The sequence below is a fragment of the Myotis myotis genome, unplaced genomic scaffold (genome assembly GCF_014108235.1).
Source record: "Myotis myotis isolate mMyoMyo1 unplaced genomic scaffold, mMyoMyo1.p scaffold_m19_p_3, whole genome shotgun sequence".
NCBI classification, from domain to species: domain Eukaryota; kingdom Metazoa; phylum Chordata; class Mammalia; order Chiroptera; family Vespertilionidae; genus Myotis; species Myotis myotis.
The window spans coordinates 95,506,009-95,526,294 of NW_023416335.1; the positions used below are offsets into that span (position 1 = coordinate 95,506,009).

Consider the following 20,286-nt stretch of genomic DNA (forward strand, 5'->3'; position numbering starts at 1 on the left):
GATAAAAGCAAATACTGTTTGAAAACAAGCATCTCAAAATATTATAGTTCTTGTTTTGCAGTAATGTCTGGGAAAACAAATTTGTATATGGTTGGGATGTGGGCTATGTAGAAATATTTAGGATTATTTTCTTGAGACATTGCTAATAAAGTACAGCTAATAATAACTATTTATTTGCTTATTTATTTTGGTCATACTTTAGTGCTCTTATTAAGCAAGTGAACAAATCAATCGATGGGACAGCAGATGATGAAGATGAGGGTGTTCCAACTGATCAAGCCATCAGGGCAGGTCTTGAACTGCTTAAGGTAAATTGCTTAGGTGTTTAAATTACTTAACTCTTAGACATATTTTTTATTCTTGAGATTTGCTTTTTACGTTTATAGAACCTAAAGTAAAATTTTATCGATCACTTTAGGTAATTTAGAAATTGTGTATTCTAATATATAAGCTACATATTTTTCGTTTTCAATTGTATATGGTAGCCTAGAATTAAAATGGTGGACTATAATTTAAAGGTTTCATTAGTGAGCAAAGCAGCTACTTATCTTTATCCCAGAAGGAGACAAATTTTTCCTAAATCTCCATTTTATCTTTTATTTTGGTAGCAAATGTACTACTCATTACAAAAATATACTCATTACAGAAATATTGGTTGTTGACAACTTAGAAAATATAAAATTATAAAGAACAAAAACATTCATAAGCCTATCAAAGTTTCTTTTATTCCTTTTAATCTTTGAAAATGCACATTTTTATATAGTTGAGATCGACTGAATATACAATTTTATATTTTGTTTTTCTTTTATTAAATTGGAAGCAATTTTTTAGTGTTTTTTTAAGACTGTGTTTTTTGTTTTGTTTTTTAATATATTTTTATTGACTTCAGAGAGGAAGGAAGAGGGAGAGAGAAACATCAATGATGAAAGAGAGTCATTGATTGGCTGCCTCCTGCCAGCCCCCTACTGGGGATCCAGCCAGAAACCCCGCATATGCCCTTGATAGGAATCAGTCCACAGGCTGACACTCTGTCCACTGAGCCAAACCTGCTAGGGCAAGACATTTTAAAGAGCGTCAAAAAACATCTGATTTTTGGCTCTCATTTAGTAGATTGACACTTTGGGGAAGTTAAAATTTGCCTCCGCTTCCTCATCTGTAATGCATGGTGATAATAATAGTACTTATCTTACAGAGGACTAAATTAAATCATGTATCTAAATTTTTTAGTGCTGCGTCTGCTTCATAGTAAAAAGAGTAAACATTTTTTGAAATGGTGATTGGTCCACTTTTGGAGTGTAATAGTGCTTCCAACTATTTCCCTATTGCTAGATATTTAGATATTTTTCATTTTATTCCTATTATCACTACTAAGATAAATACATCTAACATCTCTTATGTGTTTTTTGTTTGATTGTTTTTAATGCTTAAAGGGCATTACTAGTTCAAAGAGAATGACCATTTTCAAAATTCATAGTTTGATAGGTGGGTAGGTAGATAGGTAGTCAATTTTCATTACAGAGAAATCATGCCCAGTTTCTTCATACACATTAGCAGTGTATAAAGATGCATATCTCCTGTCTCCACAGACATGGAATATTATAAATTTTTAAGAAATTTCCTAATCTGATAAGAAAAAATAACCTTAATTTGCATAGTTATTACTAGTGAGGTATACCTTTTATATGTTAATCATTAGTGTTTTTCCCTATTGTGAATTCATTATTTTTATCCTCTGTTCATTTTCTACTGACATTTCATAATCTTTTGATTTTTGGCTTTTTTTTTTTCTTTTAGCTCATTTAAATGAGCTTTTTTATTTCTTGTGCTGTTTTATAGGACATTTTTGATGTCTATAGAATATACAGATATTCTATTTAATATATTCTATTTCAGTATAAAGTAAGTTATAAAGTATATTAGTAAAATGAATACCAGTGAAAAGTAAACAGAGTATCAACAATACTATTGGAATTCTGTGAGTGTTTTTTCCCCTCACTCACATTTCCTAGGTATAATTGTCCTCAATTTTGGGTTTATTATTCTCTTTTTTATATAGTTTTACTATCCCTATCTATGTATATGTCTCCAAATAATGTTGCTTATTTTGTTTGTTTCTGAATCTTAAAATTTGGCATTAGGTATAATATGTTTTTCTACTTCTTGTTTGTTTTTATAGTCCACATTTGATTCCAATTAAGCTTAAAAAATCGCATGATTTTAAGAGAATTTTATTTGTTTTTGTTTTTAAATCTGAAATGTAAACTATCTGAAATTTATTTTGAAGCTGTATATTTTGGAGGATGGTCTAATTTGATTTTCTCCCAGTATTACCAGGACTATTTATTAAAAAATCCCATCCTTTCTCATTTATGTTTTGTTGCCTTTTCTATAATGTATTACATTCTATATAATCTAAATTCTTACATATCCTAGGGTCTATTTATTGCTTTCCTTTTTCTGTTTCTTCTAGTGTTAACTACCATGTTGACTGATTATTGTAACCTTTTATTACCCGGTGTTTTACTTCTCTGGGTTACTTTATTTCTCAAAAATGTTCCTAGCTAGTCTCTTAATAACTTTTATTTAGAGAAATAGAGATATTTTGTTAAATTCTTTTGTCCCCTTCTACCTTTATTCCCCTTAAAAAATCAAATTAAATTAAATAAGCATTAACTGAAACTCATTATTTTAAGTCGAATTAAGTAGAATTATATTAGCATATAACTTAATTTGGAAAGAAATGAGTTTTTTAGATCATACAATTTTCTTACACAGGAACATTTCTGTTACATATTTGAGCATGTTTCAAATTTTGTTTATAGTGCCCTCATTTACTTGTTAGTGAAGTTAGTCTTGTATTTGATCTGTATTTTTAATATGTAATATTTTGGATTTATATTGTGGAGATGAAAGTGTTTACAGATCATTTTTATGACTCCTTATTTAGGTACTCTCATTTACACATCCCATCTCGTTTCATTCTGCTGAAACATTTGAATCTCTCCTGGCTTGTCTGAAAATGGATGATGAAAAAGTAGCAGAAGCTGCACTCCAAATTTTCAAAAACACAGGCAGCAAAATTGAAGAGGATTTCCCACATATTAGATCGTGAGTTGAGTTTATTCTGATAAATATTCTGGAATATAGAAAAATATTTTACTGTTCCTTGGATTATGTAATATTTGAAATATTTTATGCTTTAAGGAATTTCTAGATTTTTTTAAGTTTATGCTGTTTGGTTTAGATTCTCATTTTCTGGGGGAACCCATTGGTATTTTAGTTTTTATTTATTTCTTTATTTTTAATCCTCACCCGAGAATATTTTTTCCATTGATTTTTAGAGAGAGTGGAAGGGAGGGGGGGAGACTGACAAAAACACTGATGTGAGAGAGACACATTGATTGGATGCCTCCCTCATGCCCCCGACCATGGTCGGGGGCCTGCAACCGAGGTACGTGCCCTTGATTGGAATTGAACCCAGAACCCTTCAGTCTGCAGGCTGACACTCTATCCTTAGCCAAACCGGCTAGGGCCATATTGGTATTTTAGAAGATTCATGAAAATGTGGCTGAACCTGTAATTTCTTTCTGAAACATTAATTTTGCTTTAAGATTTTGACAACAATTTTATAGTAAAGTAGTCCCTTGTTATAGTGTGGCATAGAATAAACATATTTGAATTTGAGGTCTGGTGGGAAATTCCAAAGTAATTTCAGTAGGATTTCCCATTGCACTCTCCACTTTCCTTTATGATTTAAAGTTTTGGATTGAAATTTTTCAGAAGCAGTGCTGTATTTGACATAGGGAAGCAGGGAAGCATGGAATAATCATCTTAACAGCCGTATGTGTGTGAGTGTCCATCTGTATTTCTAAGAATTGTAAATTGCACTGTTACTCTATGGATCTCTGATAGTGGTTCTGTAATAGCTCAAAAGAATAAGTCTGTATTCTTTATGGACCTCTGCTTACTTTATATGGATACCTGCCTACTTCGTATGCATCTTTCCTCACTGTTCCTCAAGAGTATATCATATCTGATAGTTGGTCCTAATATCCTCATAGTCATTGATGGTTGGTTTTACCTCTACCTCATTACTTCTGGCTTAGTCACTGTCTAATTATTGTGGTTGGGGTAGCATACTTCATGTAGAATAATTGTACAGGCCGTTTCTTAAGCAAGAGACTGTGGACTGTCTCAGGTAAAATTTTTTTTTTATTTATTTCTGTTTATGTGAACTTAATTTTAGAAACTATTGGTAAATAAGACAAAGGCATTAAGTAAATGATCATTGAAACATACCAGAATGTTGTAACAGTATTCTCCTTGGAAAGAGTAATAAATTTTATGGTTTAGAGCTGACTTTGTAATTGTTAACGGAGCTTGGAACATGAATTTCCACTTGGAATGGTGCTGTCACTCTTCTATCCAGATCAGAGATCAAAGTGGTGAGGCAGACATGTGCACGCATGTGTACACACACACACACACACACACGTACACACACACACACTATATAAACTATATATAACTCTATACCATTTATGGAATGTCCACTTACCCTACTACCTCATTTAGACCTTGTAACACTTCATTAAAGTAGGGGAATTTCAAATGAGGAATCTAATGGTTCTAGCCTAGGTTATTTAGCTAGCAAGTAGCAGAGAGAAGATTTGAATGTCCGCCTGTTTATCTGTAATGCCTATGGTAACATATCTGTTATGGCACATTTCCTTTCTTAATCAGAGCTTTGAATACATTTTAGTTTGATTTATTTACTGGTGGGGGTTTTGTTGTTATTGTTTAAATATATTTTTATTGATTTCAGAGAGGAAGGAAGAAGGAGAGAGATGGAAATATCAATGATGAGAGAGAATCATGATCGGCTGCCTCTGCACACCCCACACTGGGGATCGAACCCACAACCCTGGCATGCCCTGACTGGAATCGAGCCATGACCTCCTGGTTCATAGGTTGACGCTCAACCACTGAGCCACACCAGCCAGGCTACTGGTGGTCTTTCTGTTCAATATAGACTCTCTTTCCTAATACCTTTTACATTAAAAAATTGTAGGAGAACTACAAAATCAAGGTTGAAAGGTGAACATTTTAGAACATGTATGGGTATTTTAAAACATGCTGCTATAATGTGGAATTGGTATACCTCTAGTTATCTGGTTTATTTGTGGAGTATATTTCAGATGTCTCTCATGAGGAGAATTCACTGATACTGTATACCTTGTTTTTTCCATACACTGATCTTAATAAAGTAATTCACAGTATATGTCTAACAGGAGATAAAATATGTATGCATATTTTAAATTATTAAATTGGGTGGGTTGATTTTGAGGAAATATTAAATCAGTTTCCCTTGAGTTTACTAAAATGATTTAAAAGAACCAACTGAAAAATATATCTAAGTAGAAGTTACAACAAAGAGATATTGTGCTAGGTAAACCTAGAATCAGGTGTATAAAGAAATATATAGTAAGTGTTCTGTCCTTTGCTAGTTTAGAGGAGATTGAGGTGTATGGACAGTCTGAAAGAAATAAGTAGAACCTAGCTTCAGCTAGTAGTGGAAAAATAGGAGAGCCTTTGTGGTCATACTATTTTTCTTTGGGCTGACCTATTTTCCTTCCGTAAAAAGAAGAGTAAAGCTTAGATTAGAGTCATGAAGTAAACTTATTACCAACTTTGCAGGAACAGAAAAAAAGTATGTGCTGACTCACTAAGCAAAAACGAGATGAATTATGGGTTTCATTCTAACTCACCCCACAGTAGGCATTATGTGCCAAAACTAGGAGTCACCTGATAACACAGCCATAGTCCAAGTGGAGCTAGTTGGTTCTTATCACTGGAAGAGTTTCAGTAATCTTGGAGAGATAGGGAGTTGTTACCTTTAGTCCCAATTCCCTCCTTCATGCTACTTAGCCACAGTTGGAAACTTTGATGTTAATTTTTTAAGAGAAATGTCCAATGTTCAATCATCAGGGAGACACTATCTGCATTTTTTTAAAAATGGCAGAGCTGGAGAGAATTTCTGTTATTTAAGCATGAATTAACAGAATACAAATAAATTGAACATGAAACTTATACAAATATTTTAACATTCAAAAATAGCTGATAAGAACTTTTTGGAAGAATTAGTTTTTCTAGGAAAAAAATGAAATTTTAGTCAGTTGCCAAGAAAGTTAAACTGCAAATGACTTCTGGGGGTCAGAGGGGGAAGAGATCAAAAATAAGATCCTATCTAATAAAAGAGAAACATGGTAATTAGCGTACGACCACTACCCTTCCCATTGGCTAATCAGGGTGATATGCAAATTAACTGCCAGCCAAGATGATGGCCGGCAGCCAGGAAGCTTGAAGCAAACATGAGGCTTGCTTGCTTCAGTGATGGAGGACTCCAACGTTCCCCGCCTGCCACTGCCGGCCTCTGAGCTTGCAGTTTGAAACATTGTTACAAATATAGAAGCTAAACAAAACCCCAGAAACCTGCTTTCAGCCAGCCGGGATCTCAGAGCTGGAGTTGAAACAGTGTTTCGATTATAGAACCCAAACAAACCAGATACCTGCTTTCAGCAGCCAAGGCCTAAGAGCTGGAGCCAAGCCTCAGAGCTAAAGCTGGCCCAGAATTAGAAAAAAAAAAAAGAAAAAAAGGAGCGGTTGGGAGCTTCAGTCACCCGCCAGCCTGAAAACAGCCCTCAGCCCCTCACCCAGACTGGCCAGGCACCCCAGTGGGGACTCCCACTCTGAAGGGTGTGTGACCAGCTGCAAACAGCCATCAGGCCCTCACCCAGGCTGGTCAGGCACCCCAGTGGGGACCCCCTCCCTGATCTAGGACACCCTTCAGGGCAAACCAGCCAGCCCCCACCCATGCACCAGCCTCTATCCTATATAGTAAAAGGATAATATGCCTCCCAGCACCGGGATCAGCGGAGCCGTGAGGCCTCCCGGCACCGGGATCAGCGTGATAGGGGGCAGCGCCCAAACCCCCTGATCGCCCTGTGGCTCTGTGTGTGACGGGGCGGGGCCACAACCTCCCTATCCGCCCTGCTCTGTTCGTGACAGGGGAAGGCACCCCAACCCCCTGATCAGCCCTGCTCTGTGCCTGATAGGGGGGAGCTCCCCAACCCCCTGATCGCCCTGCGGCTTTGTGTGTGACAGGGTGCGGCGCCCCAACCCCCTGATCGGCCCTGCTCTGTGTGTGACAGGGTGCGGTACCCCAACCTCCTCCTCCCCACGGGCCTTGCTCTGTGTGTGATGGGGTAGAGCCATAACCTTCCCATCGGCCCTGCCCTGAGTGTGACAGGGGTGCGGCGCCCCAACCCCCTGATCCGCCCTGCTCTGTGTGTGACATGGGGCGGTGCCCCAACTCCCCTATCGGCCCTACTCTGTGAGTGACGGGGGGGAGCCCCTCAACCCCCTGATCGGCCCTGCTCTATGCGTTACAGGGGGGAGCTCCCCAACCCCCTGATAAACTCTGCTCTGTGCATGACAGGGTATGGAGCCCCAACCTCCCACATGGGCCCTGCTCTGTGAGTGACGGGGTGGCTCCGCAACCTCCCCATCAACCCTGCCTTGAGTGTGACAGGGGCGGTGCCCCAACCCCCCAATCAGTCCTACCCTGAGTGTGACTGGGGGTGGCATCACAATCTCCCGATCCGCCCTGCTCTGTGCATGACAGGTGGCAGCGCCCCAACTCCCCAATTGGCCCTGCTCTGAGCCCGACCAGGGGCTGCACCTAGGGATTGGGCCTGCCCTCTTCCACCGGGAGCAGGCCTAAGCCAGCAGGTCATTATCTCCTGAGGGGTCCCAGACTGCGAGAGGTAACAGGCCGGGCTGAGGGACCCCCCTCCCTCCCGAGTGCACAAATTTTTGTGTACCGGGCCTCTAGTAATATATAAAAAGGGAGGTGGTAGAACTAAGGATAAAGAAGAGCAGAAACATTTGCTTACAGAATATATTTATTACAAGCAGCAAGGGGTAGAGTAAACAACATAGAAAATTTAACCAGGAAGCTATAGATTGACCTTGAGGAAATTGCATAGAATGTGGAGATAGTGGGCAAAGAAATAAAGGCAGTTAAAGAGATAGTGAAAAGCTATTGGTTTCCATGGAGAAGAAAGCAGAATAATGGGAAGTACAAAATATTCACAGACAGAAAATAAACTTGTTTATAATGAATGAAAAAGAAGAATCTGGAGATGAAGAAAAGCTCATATTCTAGGAAAATACCTGGATAGAATTGACGAAACTTTTAGGGATTACAGAAGTGATTTTACAAACATCAAGGGAAGGGAAAAAAAAGGTCATACATAATGAAAAAGTAATGAGGCTGACATTTCTTTTCAAGCACATAAGATTTTCAAAGTTAATGATTCAACAGCTGTTGAGATTTGATGTACAAAAAAAAATGTAACTAAAGAATTTCCTAACTAACCAACTTGTATTTAAGGACAAATGAAGGATATCCTTTAGGATACAAGGATTCAAAAAACGTTTTGCCTTTTTTATTTATTTATTATTGTGAGGTTTACTAAGTTGTATTCTTTTTCCCTTTGCATTCAGTTTTGCTTATGCCCCTAAATGCAACTTTTGTTTTCTTCTTGTTTGCATATCTCTGATATGTCTTTTCTCATCATTTTACTCCCAGTATCTAAGTTTTAAATATGACTATACCTATGTTTTAGATATTTGGAAACTTGAATTTTTTAAATGGATGATATAAGTTAAAATTGGCTCAAGAAGAGGGAAGAAAAACATAATAGGACATCATTATAAAAAAGAAGTTAGGAAAATTACTCTATAATAAAAGCACAATAAAAGTTCTGTTAAATTTTTTTCAAATTTATAAGCAACCAGGAATTCTAAATCACTTTTAATTATTCAGAGCATGGCAGGGTGGGGAGGGCGGAGAAAACATTCAAATTATTTCTTTTAAAGCCAAGATAACTTAGCAGGAATGCAAAATACCCCCCAAAAGAAAACTAAGACAAATCTTACAAATTTTGATCCTAAAATTGTAAGTAAATACTAGCAAAAAGAGAGTTTAGTATAGTAAAACAAGAATATACTATGGACAAATGTGGTTTATTTTAGGAATACAAGAGTGTTGATATTAGTAAGCCTAATGAATATTCATGTTACAATTCATTATATAAGTGAGTAAAAAGAAAAAGGCACATAATAGATCACTTTGATAGATGATGAAAAGGCTCAGATTAAAAAAATCAGTCTATGTAAAATTAAGCCCAATAGGTTTAAACGCTTCATAACAAAATAAGCAGGCGGCACCATCATAGAGTAAAACACTAGAAGCATTCCAGGTAAAGTCAGGAATCAAATGAGAAAATACACTATCACTGCCATGATTTAACATTGTTTTGGATGCACTAGCCAATATAATTAAATAAGCAAAGAAAATAAGTTGAAGTGTTGGAAAGGAGAAAGCAAAGTTACCATATTTTTTTGGAAATCCAAGAGAATCAACTGGAAAACTACTAAAAAGGAGATAGCCAAAGTAAGTATGTAAAAATCCAAGCTTTCCTTACATGTCACTAACAATTGTTGTAGGAGTAAAAAATGAGAAGACCTAGACATAAGGTATACAAGAAATTTGCATCCCTATAATAGTGGGTAGAGCAGTATAATAGTTAACAGGGACATTCATCAGGAAAAGTTAGATCACCTAATAAGTAACTGGCACACTGTTTTGAAAAGAAAAATTAATGTAGACTGCTTGTCTTGATTTTACATATATTCCAGATGATCAAAGATAAATTATTTATCTAAGATTTAAATATATAAAATGAATTAATAAAAATATTAGCAACCAGAACATTTTAGTAACTTCCCTTTTTTTGTGGGGGGAGAAACATTAATGCTAAGTCATAAAGGAATTATTGATGGATTAAATTTTCAAAAATCCATTTATTGAAAAAATATAGAGCCTTTACTGTATAAGACACTGAGGATGTTGAAATGAACAGGACTGGTTAAGTCTCTGCCTTCTTATTTTAGTGAGGGAGAATACTATTTAGACAAAAGCAAATCTCATGGAATAAGTTAAAAACATCGACAGTAGTTTTCCAGCATAACACTTGTTATAATATAGAAAAGGGTAATATTTGTACTATATAATGACTTGAAGGAATAACAAACAAGCCTCACCATAGAATACTAGCAAAGGGAATTCACAAATAGGAAATCCTTCCAGTCCCCCAAATCAAGAAAAGACATTTATGCCTGCTAATAGTAATAGAGAGAAAAACAAATAAAAACACTGTAAACTACTATAATCAGTATTAGCTAGCATTCCAGTGATGCTCTCTTGGTTGGAGTATAAATTGATGCAGTTTTTCTGGTTTGTTAATATATACCAACTTAAAATGTGTGTAGTCTTTAACACGGCTGTTTCACTTTTAGGAACTCATCCCAGAGATGATTAGAAAAAATGTTTACATAATGATTATATGGTTCAGGGCCCAGTCAGAGAAATAGAAACCATACTAGGTATTTTATTTTATTTTATTTTATTTTATTTTTTTTTTTTTGATCATTCAACAGCATTTATTAAAGTCCTTATTATATCCCAGGCACTGTTATAGGGACTGAGGACTAAGGATGAAATGGTAAGTAAGGCTCTGCGCTCTAGAAATTTCCAGTAAGAGAAAGAGATTAATCAATCAATCATTCCTTCAACAAATATATATTGAGCTTCACTGTGTCTACTGGAAAAACAATACAAAAAGGTCTCCACCCTCATGGAGCATCCATTCTATTGCTTGGATCAGACAATAAATAAGTCAACAAAAATACATAATGAACTGTTACAACTGTGGTAAGTGCTATGGTACAGGGTACTATGAGGATATAAACATCCTATAGGTCAGAAAAAGCCTCTCTGGGGAAGTAACCTTTTTAATCCCAAAAGTAGGCATTAGCTTGGCACATGGGGTATGAGGTAGTAAGGGAATTCAAAACAGATGGAACTACCCTAAAGCGGGAAGGGGTTTGGCCAAGAAACTGAGAAAAGGCCCAAGTTGCTAGAGCAGGGTTTTTGGAACTAAGATCAGGACCCTTTGAAATCAATTTAGTAGATAATAAGCATTTTTTTAAAATGAAATGCAACAGAATAGAAAATATCAGTGCATCATATGAAGTGAGGGTATCTTTCTTGAAACTTTCAGTTACTTGTGTTCCTGAACTGGGTGATAATATAAATGCAATTTAATGGGTCTGGACCACTGAATTGGAGCAAACTAAAATGAGGAAAAATGGGCTCAGGATAAGCCTGTTGAAGAAGTTCCAGATTATTTGAGGGCCATAGCAAGGTTTATTTTTACTTCATTCCAATGATAGTGAAAAATCATTGAAGGGAGGCAATGTGAATTTTTAAAAAATATCAACCTGGCTACAATGTAGTAAAAAGATTGACATAAAAGTAGATTTTTGAGATTTAATTGAACTAATAAGTAGGAAATGATGGGCGCAGTTCTAATTTAACAAGGGAAAGGTGACTGCTTGAAAACCAGGTGGAAATCTTAAGTATTTTCATAAGAATGTAAGCTTTAGGAGAGCAGGACTCTTATTTGCCACCTAAAACAGAGCCTACTACACAGGAGTGTGTCCAATAAATATTTGTTCAAGGAATGACAACAGCTTGCAGCACTGAAAATGAAGCGAATAGAAGTAATTAAAATTACCAAGCCTTGCTGATTAAGTGTATAGAGTGAGAGAAAAGGAGGCATTAAGGAAAACTCCCAGATTTCTGACTTGATGTGTAGCCTGTGGTCCTCCTCCCTTTTTGACTACAATGCTGAAGGTATTTTTGCCTTTTTAATCGACAACAATATTCTCTAAGCTTCTATGCACACGTCTTGATTTAGTAAACACCATCTTTATCTTCAAAAGATTGAGTTCTAAAGATTAAATCTGTCATTAATAAAATGATTTTTAACTATTTTAATTGCCTCTTTGGGGGTTTCTGCTAGTAAAATATTTGTCACCGGTGTAGCAGGTTGCACAGAAAGGGATGAATATATTACCTACATTTTGCAATTTAATTAAGACAATGTGAGTCATTAAAACACAACATTCTCACTTTTGCATCCTGTTCAAAGTTATGCTATAAGAAAACAAAAACAACAGGACAGCTAGAGTCCCAAGAGGCACAAAGACTTGAAAACTCGTTAACCACGAACTCATCAAAGCTCTGTTCTGTAATATCCCAAACTAAATTCATTATCAGGGAGAAACTTTGGTCCTTAAATTTTTCTACTCTTTTTCTAAAGCCCCACAATAAGCTGTATTTCATTCATTCGTACCACATTCATTCTGTGCCGGAGACGGGCAAACTGCTAGGGCCTTCCATCCAGCCAGACCTCGCCAGTGGAACCATGTCTGAACCATCGTAGATTCTGGGGCCACAACACAGAAACCATCCCCCCTCCATCCGCCCTCCTCGCAGCCAGGCCGCACGCAGTGCCCGGGCGCGGTGGCGAGCGGGAAGCCCACGAAGCTGGCGCGGGGCAATCCATACTAGGTATTTTAAACATAAATAATTAATACAGATGTTTGAAGAAACAACAAGGAAGAAGTGGTGTTAAGGACTGCCCAGTGGTGGAAGAGCCCTGTCAACATCAACTAATGTCAGTAGGGGTGGCTTGACTGTTGCAAGGAAGGAGGTGGGGAGTGGAAGTGGCAGTAAAGCTACTGCACAGAATGTCTGAAGAAGCTCTGTGTCTTTAATTAGAAGAACCAGTAGGAAGCCAGTTTTTGAGGGATTCTGGGGAATGTAATTTGCAGGTTTATAGCTCCCAATCTCAGAGCAGATTATAGGATAGGCTTAAAGCTCAGAGTTAAGTAAATAGCTAGCACAGGGATGTTATATCATGGTTTTATTGATAAGGTTTATTTGTTTGTTTGTTTATTATTAAGATTTAAATAAAGAATAAGACCATCTAAATGCTCATCAGTAGGAGATGGGTTACATCAGTTGTATAGCCATCCACTAAAGAATTATGTGACTATTAGAAAGAATAGTGCTTAGTAATACGTGATATAGGAGTTCTCTACAACATTGTTGGGTGAAAAAGTTTTCAAATAGTATATTTATCCTCATTTAGTATATGTATGTATGTATATACAGAGAAATTTTTGAAGTATGTTCACCAAAATGTTAAAAGAAATTCAGGGTAGTAGAATTCTGAATTTTTTCTCTACTGCTTTTAATGCATTTTTTGGTTTTGTTTGCATTTTTCTGCATGTATGTGATCATCCCCAAGGAGGAAAAACTTGAATTTGAAAGGAGAAAATTATTTTAATGAGGGAATAAAGGATTCCTTTTCATGAAAACTTATTAACAGAAAAAGTAGTCAGAAGGTAGTTGCTTCATTTATATTTCACTAACTTCTAAGACTGTCTAGTACTTCATAATTCTTGAAATTGTTTTTCTTTTTCTTTGTTTATTATTTTGGTTTATTTCTGTTTTCTGTTTTATTGAGTGAAGAAAACATTGGATAAGCTTACAACTTCTCATGCTATCTTTTTTTTGTATAATTGGTATACAGTGTTAATATTAGTTTCAGGTATACAGTAATAGTACAGTGACTTGACATTATCCCTAACTAGGGAATTCTACCAGATATTCAAAGTAGGTTTAAAACCTATCCTTCTCAAACTCTTCCAAAAAAATATTGAAGATGAGGCAATACTTCCTAGCACATTCTGTGAGGCCAATATAATCCTAATACCAAACCTGGCAAAGATAACAAAAAAAAACAAAAAAAAAGAAAACTACAGACCAATATCTCTGATAAGTACAGATGTAAAAATCTTAAACAAAATGCTAACAAAATGAATACAACAGTACATCTAAAAAATAATGCATCACAATCAAGTTGGGTTCATTCCAGGGGCACAAGGATGGTTCAACATAGGCAAATCAATCAATGTAATATACCACATTAACAAAAGAAAGAATAAAAATCTATGATCTTTTCCACAGATGCAGATAAAGCATTTGATAAGATACAACATCCATTTGTGATTAAAACACTCAATAAAATAGGAATAGAAGGAAAGTACCTCAATGTAATAAAGACCACCTTTGATAAATTATCAGCTAATATCATACTCAATGGTAAAAAACTGAAAGCTTTTCCTCTAAGATCAGGAATACGACATGGATGCCCACTCTCACCACTCTTATTGAACACTAGAGGCCCGGTGCACAGATTCGTGCACTGGTGGGGTCCCTCAGCCTGGCCTGCGGGGATCGGGCCGAAACTGGCTCTCTGACATCCCCCTAGGAGTCCCGATTGCAAGAGGGTGGTTCTTGATTGGCGCACCCCAGAATCAGACTTCCTCCTTTCTAGTTCCGGGTATGTCACCCAAGAACGGCAGCTGCCAAGTCACCACAGCTCAGCAGCTCCTGCATTCAGTGTCTGCCCTGGTGGTCAGTGCGTGTCATAGCTACTGGTCAGAGCGTCTGCCCCCTGGTGGTCATTTTGCATCATAGCTACCGGCCAGTTGGCTGGTTGCTTAGGCTTTTATATATATAGACTAGAGGCCCAGTGCACGGAATTTGTGCGGGGGGGGGGGGGGTAGGAGGGGGGGTCCTTGAGCCCAGCCTGCACCCTCTCCAATCTGGGAGCCCTCAGGGGATGTCCTACTGATGGCTTAGGCCCACTCCCCATGGGTCTCTGCTGTCTGCGGGGCCCACTTGGCTGCTCCCAGGTCATCGCGGGCGACGGCCAAGTGGGCCCTGCTGTGCGCGATCTGTGGGGCTCACTTGGCCGCTCCCAGGTAGCTGCGGTGACGGCCAAGCAGGCCCTGCTGTCAGCGGCTGCCCCCGGGACTGGAGGACTCCAGCAGGGCTGAGAAGACTAGGCGCCGCCATCTTGTGGCAATGGGCCATCGGAATGATGGTTAATTTGCATATTACTCTTTTATTAGATAGGATATCTGCTTATCACACTATTATTGATGATATTCCCATTCACCTTTTCACCCATTCCTCAACTGCCCCCAAAAAACCATCAGTTTGTTCTTTGTTTCTGAGTCTATTTTTGTTTTGTTTTGTTTTTTGTTCATTTGTTCTAAGTTTTTTTTTTTAATTCTACATATAACTGAATTCATGTTATTTGTCTTTGTCTTATTTCTCTTAGCATAATACCCTCTAGGTCCATCTGTGTTACTGCAAATGGCAGGATTTTGTTCCTTTTTATTGCTGAGTAATATTCTTGTGTGTGTGTGTGTGTGTGTGTGTGTGTGTGTGTGTGTGTGTGCGCACGCGCCATTTTATCTTTATCTGTTGATGGACACCTAGGTTGCTTCCATATCTTAACACAGATGTTTGATTAAAGACTTGAATAGTAATGGGGGGAAAAATAATGCTGCAATGAACATACAGGCGCATATGTCTATTTGAAATTTGTGCTTTTGTTTTCTTTGGATAAGTACCCAGAATAGAATTGCTGAGTTATATGGTAGATCTGTTTTTAGTTTTTTGAAGAAGCGCCATACTGTTTTCCATAGCAGCTGCACCAATTTGCCACCAACAGTGCCTAAAGGTTCCCTTTTCTCCACATCTCACCAACTCTTGTTATTTGTTGACTTTTTTAATAATAGCCATTCTGATTGGTGTGAGGTGGTATCTTGTGGTTTTGATTTGTATTTCCCTGATGTTGAGCATCTTTTCATATGTCTGATGGCCATCTGTATGTCATCTTTGGAGAAGTGTCTATTCATGTCCTCTGCCCATTTTTTTGATATGATTGTTTATTTTTGTTAATGAATTTATGAATTCCTTATTTTATTTTATTTTATTTTTTTTAATATATATTTTATTGATTTTTTACAGAGAGGAAGGGAGAGAGATAGAGAGTTAGAAACATCGATGAGAGAGAAACATCGATCAGCCGCCTCCTGCACATCTCCTACTGGGGATGTGCCCGCAACCCAGGTACATGCCCTTGACCGGAATCGAACCTGGGACCTTTCAGTCCACAGGCCGACGCTCTATCCACTGAGCCAAACCGGTTTCGGCAAATTCCTTATTTTATACTATCTTTAAAAATCACAGCCAGTGTTGCTTCTTACTTGTGTGTAACCTGTAATTTTTCTCTTGATTACTATGAAAAGAGATCATGGGTGTTCATATTGTAAAATCTGATTTATGGGAAGATAGGTCTTATCTGGGGAGTTTAGTTACCAAAGTATCCAGACATTAATAATTTTTCATTTCACAAACAAGCCACAAATCATAGACCAAAAGGATAGCAGTTTGGTGAGACTCTAATTGTTTTCTACACTTTATTATTGAAGTAGGTAGAATATTATATTGGAATATCATGTATCCACCAATCAGTTTTATATATTAATAAATTATAGCCACTTTTGTTGAATTTACAATTCTACTCACTCCCTTTGTTCCCTTTATATTTGAAAGCCAACCCCAGACTCGTCATATCATTTCATCTGTATATATGGGTCTCTCTAAAAGAGAATTTTTTTTTTTTAATCTTCACCGGAGGACATACTTAAAAGAATGGAGAGAGAGAGAGAGAGAGAGAGAGAGAGAGAGAGAGAGAGAGAGAGAGAGAGAGAGAGAGAGAGAGAAGGAAGACGGAAAGGAAAGGGAAGGGGGAAGGGGAGTGAAGGGGAAAGGGAAAGGGAAGAAGGAAGAAAGAAAGGAAAGAACAGGAGAGAGGGAGGGAGGGAGGGAGGAGAGAAAGAGAGGAAGAAAGGGAAGGGAGGGGAGGAAGGAAGGAAGGGAGGGAGGGAGGGAGGGAGGAAGGAGGAAGGAAGGAAGGAAGGAAGGAAGGAAGGAAGGAAGGAAGGAAGGAAGGAAGGAAGGAAGGAAGGAGGAGGGAGGGAGGAGGGAGGGAGGGAGGGAGGGAAGGAAGGAAGGAAGGAAGGAAGGAAGGAAGGAAGGAAGGAAGGAAGGAAGGAAGGAAGGAAGGAAGGAAGGAAGGAAGGAAGGAAGGAAAAAGAAAAAAAGAAAAAAGAAAAGAAAGACTGGTTGTCTTCTGTCCCTGGCCCAACCAGGGATCAAACCCACAACCCAGGTATGTGCCCTGGCTGGAGTTGAGCTGGCAACTCTTCGGTGCACAGGACAATACTCAACCAACTGAGCCACTGGGGCCAGCTAAAGATAAATCTTAAAAAATAATCACAGTTCACAGACACCAGGGGGGTGAGGGCATGAGCGGGGGTGGGGGTGGGGGTGGGGCAATGGGGGGATAAGGACACATATGTAATAACTTAGTCAATAAAGAAAGAAAAAATAATCACAATACATTTATCACAAACACAGTTAACAGTAGTTGCTTAATGTTAATAATATCAAATCAATTTTCTCAAAAATGTAGTAATTTTTTAATAGTTTGTTTATTTGAATCAGCATCCAAGTAATGTTTTCACATTGTTATTGGTTGAAATGACTCCTAAGTGCCTTGTCTCTGGCTCCCCCTCCAACTCTCTTTCTCTCCTTATGTTTCAGAAACAAACTATGTTGTTTCACTTAAGAGAGTTTCACACGGACTGATTTTTCTAACTGGATGTCTTTAGCATACTTTAATGGTTCTTTATATTTTCTGTAAAATGATAGTTGAATCTGGTTGCCTGATTGGATTCCAGTTCCACTTTTTTGTTGCAGAACCGCTTTATAGTTATCAGTATGCTCCTCTACCAGGAGGCACATGATATCTGGTTATTGCTCTTTTTATGATGTTAGCAGATGATCCTTAATAATCAGTGGTAATGTGTTGTATTCAGCCATTCCTTTATCACTTATTAGCTGAATACTTTAATAAAGAGAACTTGCATCTATTCTTTGTTTCCCCAATGTTACATTTATTTAGAAAAGGCAGAATACTAGTATGTGCTTGATTCTTTTATGTTATTAAACAATGTATAAAATAAAGAGGTACTTTACTAGCATCCTCCAGATGTGACCAATTAATTATTGTCTTTTTAAAATCGTAATATATAAAGAGCCAGGGTCCGTCATGACCTAAACGTCCGGACGGACAACCGAACACCAGGCTAGGGTCCAGGCCAGCGCAGTGGGAGTCAGTTGTGGGTCCCGGCTGCCCATGGCGGAAGTCAGTCCTGGGTCCCAGCGGCATGACGGGAGTCAGTGCTGGGTCCCAGCTGCCCGCGGCGCAGTGGCAGGAGGGAGCTGTGGGAATGGAGCCATGTTGCCATGGACTGGCCTCTTGGTCCCTACCCCCAGCTTGCAGGATCTGGGAACTGGAGCCATGCTGCCATAGGACTGGCCTCTTGGTCCCCCACCCCACCCCCCCACCCGCAGGCTCCGCAGAACCAGAGCCATGCTGCGATCAGACTGGCCTCTTGATCCCTCACCGCCAGCCCACAGCCCCGGGGAACCAGAGCCATGCTGTGATGGGACTGGACCCTACCTGAGGGGTCCCAGATTGTGAAAGCATGCATGCTGGGCTGAGAGACCCCCTTTCCCCCTGCCGCCCCGAGTACATGAATTTTCATGCACTGGGCCTCTAGTATCATTATAAACCCATGGATTTACATGTATTTGTGTTTCAGTCATTTGCAGTGGTTACTTTTCATTGATGCTCCTATTATCCTGTCTACACTGAGTGGCCAGATTATTATGACCACCTGACGTTTGTAGGCAAATTAGCTATAATTTCACGCTGAAGTTGCTAGAGGGCCAGATCATTATAAATAGGGAAGCAGGTTGTTCACCACGACAGTAGAAGTGATTTTTTTCTGAAGATATGGGTAAACAACGTGATTTAACAGCCTTTGAACGTGGGATACACACACACACACACACACACACACACACACACACACACACTCTGAGTGGCTGGATTATTATGACCACCCCATCAGTACTTCATTGGGCCACCTTTTGCCTTCAATACTGCAACAATTCTTCTTGGCATTGACTCCACGAGATGTTGAAAGGTGATGCGAGGAATCTGACACCATGCCTGATGAATAGCACTGTCCAGTTCTGTGAGATTTGATGGTTGTGGAACCAGCTGCCTGATGGCTTTTTTAACTTCGTCCCACAAATGCTCAATTGGATTGAGATCTGGTGATTGTGGGGGCCACCTAAGCAAGGTAAAGTCTCCCTCATGTTCTTGAAACCACTCCTGCACAATATGAGCACCGTGGCATGGCACATTGTCTTGTTGGAAGAAGCCTTCTTCATTGGGATACCCCATCAACATGATAGGATGAAGTTGATCAGCAATGATACTTAGGTATGTTGTGCTATTCAGACGTTGTTTCACACGAATTCAAGGGCCCAAATCATGCCAGGAAAACATGCCCCAAACCATAACACTGTCCCCACCAGCTTGAAGGGTAGTACTCATGCATGTGGGGTGCACACTTTCATGCTGTTTCCGCCAATTCTCTGCCATCTGCATGATGCAACTGGAAACGTGATTCATCGGACCACATGACTTTTTTCCAGTGCTCGACTGTCCAATCCCTGTGTTCCTGTGCAAATTGGAGACGTTTTATCTTGGTAACTGCAGACAGCAAAAGTGTTCGAACAGGCCTTTGGCTTCCATATCCCATATGATGCAGTGTACGGCTAATTTGCCTACAAACATCAGGTGGTTATAATAATCTGGCCACTCTTTGTATATCTGAGAGCCTATTTAGGTTGAACCCTGAGTCCTTTTGAACAATCCACTAATCTTTGTAATTTCTTTGCAATCTTTTATGACAAGATCTTCCAGGCCCATCTTGTGTATCTTGTGCTTGAGACCTGGAATATGGGAATAGCATTAAGAGAATAAGTCCTGTAAGGTAATAATTGCTAACTAATATGTGGGTCATTTTTCTAGGATGATTAAGTGGACACAGCTAAAGTTTTTTGAAAATAAACTGCCTCGAGTGTTTATATTGATTATTCCAGTTCAAATTTAGGTCTACAAGGTTTTTATTGAACCTCTTCAATTTCACATTTGTTTCCCTATACTGAGGTAACTATGATATTACATAATAATTCATTTGAATTACCCCATAAAACATACATAACAGTTTCAGAATAGCAGCACCACCGATGTTATTCCTAAATACAGTTGTTTATTTAGTTAGATAGTTCTCTTTCGTCTTTAGGGTATATCACATTGGGAATATACAGTCAAATTATTCCTGTGTTTTAAAGTTACTTGGAATGATTCTTCTTAGTGCAATTATGCCACCAAATGGGTACACACTTTTGTTGTTTCATTTTACTTTTTAAGAGGTTACTCTTAAAATTTTAATTATATTTCT

General features: G+C 38.5%; 1 protein-coding gene across 18 annotated transcripts in view; it reads left to right on the plus strand.

Annotated features, from left to right (window-relative positions):
* The window catches only part of PDS5B (PDS5 cohesin associated factor B), a 257,616-nt gene that overhangs the window by 158,571 nt on the left and 78,759 nt on the right, over positions 1–20,286 (plus strand). For 15 of the 18 annotated variants that reach the window (XR_004965701.1, XM_036296869.1, XM_036296868.1 and 12 more), the window contains 2 exons: positions 203–308; positions 2,948–3,108. Coding sequence is in view for 17 of the 18 variants with exons in the window: in XM_036296869.1 (XP_036152762.1) it covers positions 203–308; positions 2,948–3,108 (267 nt within the window). In the remaining variant the exon portion in view is untranslated. Of the gene's footprint in view, positions 1–202; positions 309–2,947; positions 3,109–3,780; positions 3,849–10,595; positions 10,630–19,736; positions 19,816–20,286 lie in introns of those variants that run through there. The other 3 variants (XM_036296878.1, XM_036296880.1, XM_036296879.1) reach the window with 3 other exon arrangements.